The 5,684-nt window shown below is 33.4% G+C and overlaps 2 protein-coding genes across 2 annotated transcripts; both read left to right on the top strand.

Annotated features, from left to right (window-relative positions):
* Positions 1-3,032: 3,032 nt before the first annotated feature.
* On the top strand, positions 3,033-3,851 carry LOC130505997 (putative zinc finger CCCH domain-containing protein 9). The gene is made up of 3 exons (XM_057000599.1): positions 3,033-3,334; positions 3,524-3,619; positions 3,690-3,851. The coding sequence occupies exons 1-3, from the start codon at positions 3,245-3,247 to the stop codon at positions 3,849-3,851; spliced, it is 348 nt and encodes a 115-aa protein (XP_056856579.1). The 5' UTR covers positions 3,033-3,244.
* On the top strand, positions 3,834-4,758 carry LOC130505998 (uncharacterized). Its single transcript, XM_057000600.1, has 3 exons — positions 3,834-4,085; positions 4,440-4,510; positions 4,596-4,758. Exons 1-3 carry the CDS (start codon positions 3,900-3,902, stop codon positions 4,756-4,758), a joined length of 420 nt encoding a protein of 139 aa, XP_056856580.1. The 5' UTR covers positions 3,834-3,899.
* Positions 4,759-5,684: the final 926 nt, after the last annotated feature.

Raw genomic sequence — 5,684 nt, 5'->3', positions numbered from 1 at the left:
ATTCAAGGTTCCCATGAATATATGGAGCTAAACTAGTAATCCAAAACATCAATAAATTTAGGTGAGAATCAACGGTCGAGATCCAAGAGAGTGGTATGGAAGCAGCACCAGAGCAATGCTTGTTTTACATGGATTCATACGAAACCGTAGCTTTGTGTCAGATTTCGAACAAACCTGGCCCGGGACATGGGTCAATCAAATTTCCATCAACGAGAAGACACTTTAGCACATCTTATATTATTTTTTTTGAGAAAGTGAGAAATTGTAACCTGTAAATAATCTTACACTTTAGCACGTCTTATATTTTTAGAAAAAATAAACAAGTGCACACCATAAATTGTAGCCTGTAATCGGATATGATTTCTACTATTTAATTTTGTGTCGAGTAGTGATAGCCTAGTGACAATTGGTGTGCATCCACATATTTCTAAATTTGATTCTGATTAAAAATTAAATTATCACTATTTAACTAATTCGGATCTGTACTTCGGTTAAGGTGTTTAACATGGTGGTTCGTAATAGATAATCGGTCTATTTTCTGATATTAGTCAGAAATTATTCTAAATACGAATCAGAAATTGTAATACGCTTTCGGCCTAATATACAGTGTCCTAATATTTACATTCTTCTCGAACCAGATCGAACCAGTCGATAAAATTTATCAAAATAAAAAAATCACTAAACATGTTTAATATTCAGAACTTAAAATTACCAAGCTTAGCTGTAATATGCAAAATTCACAGCTTGTAAAATTGTTATATTTTTATTTTCTGTACCTATATGTCCCCTATCGTCCATATAGTAACTATAGTGAATTGGTGTATAATATATAAAGAATGATTATATTAGCTAAATACCTTAGATCAAAAGAAAAATGGTGATGATATATATATACTTGATATGGTTGCGTTATTTGGTGATAAATTATTGCAATTGTAGGGATAGATAGGGTGTAGTGTAGGTAAAGAAATATGACAAGAATCTATCAAATCACAAAGCCTATGGATACTAATGGGAAATTAATTGAGGAAACCTAGCCATGCGAACAACCAATCATAAGAACTCTAAGAAAACATTGCATGTAGTTCCGAGAGATCTATACTTTACATGCAGCATCCAAGTGGCCCATTCCATGGATATTTGAACATTTTGAATGATGACCAGTTAATATACATATTAGTAAAATCGCAGTTTACATTCCTTATACTTTATTTGGATCAATCAAACTTAACCCGGAGCAATCCAAACAAAGTTTTCAAAAACAGTGTGTGTGTGTGTGTGTGTTTCTTCATATAAGTAATCAAATCTATTCTATTAAAAATCAATTCATCTGCAATATTTTTATTACCATTTCTCTATTTTCCACCCCTGCACTCTTTTATTATAACGTTTTCGTCATAAAACAAAACACTATAATAATGTCAGCATATGTTTTTATCTAGATCACGTAGAATCAAAAGCAGGTACGTAGAAACGTTATCTTTTTGAAAAAAAGAAAAAAAAAAAATGTTTCTTAAAAATCTTTTTCACGTACCCATTTTTTATTGATTAACACACACTGGCTTTCTAAAGTTTAGAATTCCTTTTTTCCTATGAACTTGTCCTAAGAAACTATTATAGGAATTATAAGTTTAATAAGATCTGAGGGAAGTAATCATGGCGATTAAAACATCTACAAAACATCCGTATTTTCACAAAAATAATTTAATTAGAAAGGAAAAAGGTTGTTTATTTTATTGCAATAGTTCACAATTACCTTTAAAGTTTAAAGTGAAAATGACTCTTTCCCCTTAAAAAGGGAGGAGAAAAAAACATAAACAATTTTTTTCTAAAGTAGTATTACTGAAGATGCCACCTTCTTAATAAAAAATGTATTAGATAGACTTCCAAAGCTGTCGAGTGTCGACAAAACAAAAAGAAAATTTTCAGTCGATATATTATAGATGCTCTTCTGCTCTCTTTTGTTAAAATACTGTTTTTATTCAAAAAGGTCCTGTTTTTTTACTCTTGTTGATAATCTCTTGAAATTACTAACAATTTTGAACTTAAAAGAATTAATAAATAATATCAGGAAATTTTACCCCCACCCCCCTCCTCAAAACAAAAATTAGGAAAATTTTCAAACTGCTTTTATCTATATTTAATAAATAAAAATTTGTTCATTTCAACTACAAATAATCATATATATCAACACCATCAATGTAGCCTTAAACTATTTACCACATTCAGTCAGAGCTGTGCGAAATATTTTTCATGCCATAGGCCAAATTAACAAAAATATTTTACAGTAAAATAGTAAAATATAATTATAATTATTTTGTAAGATGTATTTTTTTAGAAAATTACGAAAATGAGTTTTGTTTTTATGTTTCATTTATAAAATAAAAATATTTATCATAAAATTTTTATTTTAGCCTAAAAGATATTTATTCTAAACTTATATCATAAAGGTTTACTTTGCAAGATTTAGAATAAAGACTAAAAAGTAATCAGAATGATATCAATATTTATTTGGGCTTAGAAATAGTTAGAATATTTTTATTACAGTGAATATTTCATAGAAAAATAAACAATAAGTGATATATATTAAATAAAAAGAATAAAATATTCAAAGATAATATAGATTAGCAGCCGTCAATTGATTTTTGAACTTAGGTTTTGACTATAACAAAAAAAAAATAAAGAACTTAAGTTATTATCTAAGTTCAAGTTATAACTTCGTTTGAGAAGTGTTTTCATCAATATATTATTTTTTTGAAACACTCATCAATATATTATATAAAATAACCTTATGAAAATGTCCTAAGTTTTATATAAAAATATTATGCCTTAGGCCAATGTTTCAAATCTTTATATATAAAAGAGAGTTTTAATCTCTCCTGGGATGTCCACATGGGATGCCAGGTCATAAACTGAAGCTCTACAAACGTGACACATAGGATTAAATGAAACTCTGTATCTTGAGCTATATGTGTCTTTGAGAAATAGATTGTAAGTTTTGTTTATGCTGGGTTTTCCCTGGGCCCACCAACAATCTGCGTTACTTTTTCTTTTGTGAAACCAGGCGTCACCCTCGACGGATCTGTTTCTCTGCAATTAGTTTGGCAGAGTAACGCATAGTGATGTCAAACAAAAAAAAACAAATGAAGTTAATAAGGAAACAATCTTGGATTTAAAGAATCAAACCCCCCCCCCCACCCCCATTCTTCGATTTGATTTCCAGAGACAATAGAAAAGAACAGAAATGAGCGATGGAGAGAACTCGGTGATGGAAATCGAAGAGGCTAAAAAAACTGATACAAGAACAGAGTCGACATCCATAGAAGAAACAGAGGTAAGATAAAGAATCTAAACGATAATCTGCTCTCTTCTTTGATACGATGAATGAACTCGGTGTTAGTCCTCATAATAGTAATATAGAGAAAGATTCGATGATAGAAGAAGTAAAAGTCACCAAGGAAACAAAGTTGAACTATCTACATCTTGCGAAGGTTGATGATTTGTTATTAATTTCGATTCTCAGGGACACGCTACGGATTTGAGGACGAGGGAATCTTATGGAAGGACTGATCGGAGACGAGAAAGAGATCCAAGATCCTCGGGAGAAAAGATGGTAAAGGTACTGATCAAGAACTCACTGCTCTGTTCTTTATCATTATGATAAAAAAGTGTCGACACGGTTTTCTCAGGAGAATGCAACTCAGACGAGTGAATATCCAGCTCGCACCGGTGTAGGAGATAGTTACTATTACCTAAAAAACGGTCGTTGTGGCTTTAGACTAAGTTGCAGATTCAACCATCCACCGGTGAGTGGGAACACAAAGAAAGATTACTTTACTGTGTCTTATTAGTTTCAAGATATCCTCTGTTGTCTATTTTCTTTAGTACATCGAAATCAGATGAGATATGGCATGGTGCAACCGAGTCCCTATCCAGTTTCTCCACATCTTCCTGAGAGTAGTCAGATGAGACATGAAATGGTGCAACCGAGTCCCTATCCAGGTGCAAGAGATTGTAGACAATATCTACAAACTCGGCGGTGTAGCTATGGACCTAAGTGCCGATTCAACCATCCTCATGCACCGGTAAGAAAGAAAGAAAGCAAATTATCTACACTTTTTGCTGAGTATAAGTTTCAGTCTCCTTAATGGATGGTTTATTGATGATGTGAAAAATACACATAGTTTTCCCTAATGCATGGTGGCAATCAATTCACTCCACTACATGTTCTTCAATGCGTATTTTTCACATCCACTATCAAGTGATTTGACTATATAATAAGATGTCTAGATCCTAGAGCAAATTCACAATCTTCGTGAAATCATAGTTGTGCAAAATATCAAGCAGAAAATATCCAGGAATGGCGATCACTAAGATCCAATTATCAGGTCTGAAGGTTGGTCATTGCAATAAGAGACCGTCGTAACACGTATTCTTAGGTTTTGGGAAGCTACAAATGTGAAAAGGGTGGAGAGCTCATGGGTGTAGATCGGGTTTCCTCGATGAAAAGGTAACTATTCTGTAAATTCATTCGTTAATTTAAGTCTATTAGTGATTCATTTTCCGAAAGTAGCCACCTGAGAATCGGTTTTTAGTTATCAGTCGACGTTGGTTCAGAGGGTCAATGAACTGAGCGTATTTGATGTCGTAAGAAGCAATAGCCACGTCAAACTTTTGGCATCACCAGGTTCTATTCGCTTTGACGAACAGATCAAGTTTGTCCAGCTTACTGATACAACAGCCTTTATCCCGACTTAGCAGTTTAGGTTCAGCTAATGGATTTAGCTAATACAAACGTTGACTTGCTGGATTTGTCATACTTCTCATGTTTTTATTAATCTTTAACTTTTTGGGATGGAAATTATCGCCTCCCGAGTCACCATTTGTTTAAAATTAATCATGCAGATGAGTATCAGGCGTGTAATAGTTGCAATCCAACTTCACGGGTACGGTAGCCAAATTCTTTGGTTTCAAAGTTTTAAGTTTGTATTTCTGGGTTAGTCAATGGAGTTTAGCTAATTATAAACTGTTACAACTCTGCATGGATACGGTTGATGTGAGAGTGAATTTGATTATGCTGCAGATCACCTTCATAAAAAATTAGAACAGTTGCTAATATCAAGAGTCATCACCCAGACTAGAGCTGAGAACAACTCAAACAACGTCTGGCCTCAAACACAGTGCAGCCTTTTGTTTGAGATGATGAACAAAAAGAAAAGAGAAGAGAATTAACAGCGGACAACCCTTCCACAAAGAGTAATTACACGACACGAGCAACAATCCATGAATGTGTCAGCGGGACCTTCACGGTTTGCGAAGATAGAGGGAGCTATTGAACCACTTCTTCAGTAAACACATACACAAACACTTTAGCTAAGATTCTCTGTGTTCTCCATGTTTTATTGTTTCAAAGGCTATGGAGCAAAAGGCGATGGTTAAAAGATAAATATATTACAACCCATTTACCACAACACTAAAAAATGGACAAGTTGCAGGTTTGGAATCATGTTCCTAATCTCTGGATTCAAGTACACTTCGTATATAAAGTTTCCATGATAGAAAGCCTTTAAGTAACGTGTTTGGACACATGCTGTAGTTCCACAGAGAAATGAGAAATTTGAAAGTTCCCAAAGTTGTAGTGTCCAAACTTCTGAAAACCGGGTAGCTAGACAAACTCTTTTACT

The sequence above is a fragment of the Raphanus sativus genome, unplaced genomic scaffold, assembly GCF_000801105.2.
Source record: "Raphanus sativus cultivar WK10039 unplaced genomic scaffold, ASM80110v3 Scaffold2797, whole genome shotgun sequence".
NCBI lineage: Eukaryota > Viridiplantae > Streptophyta > Magnoliopsida > Brassicales > Brassicaceae > Raphanus > Raphanus sativus.
This window is presented reverse-complemented; position numbering and strand designations above follow the sequence as displayed.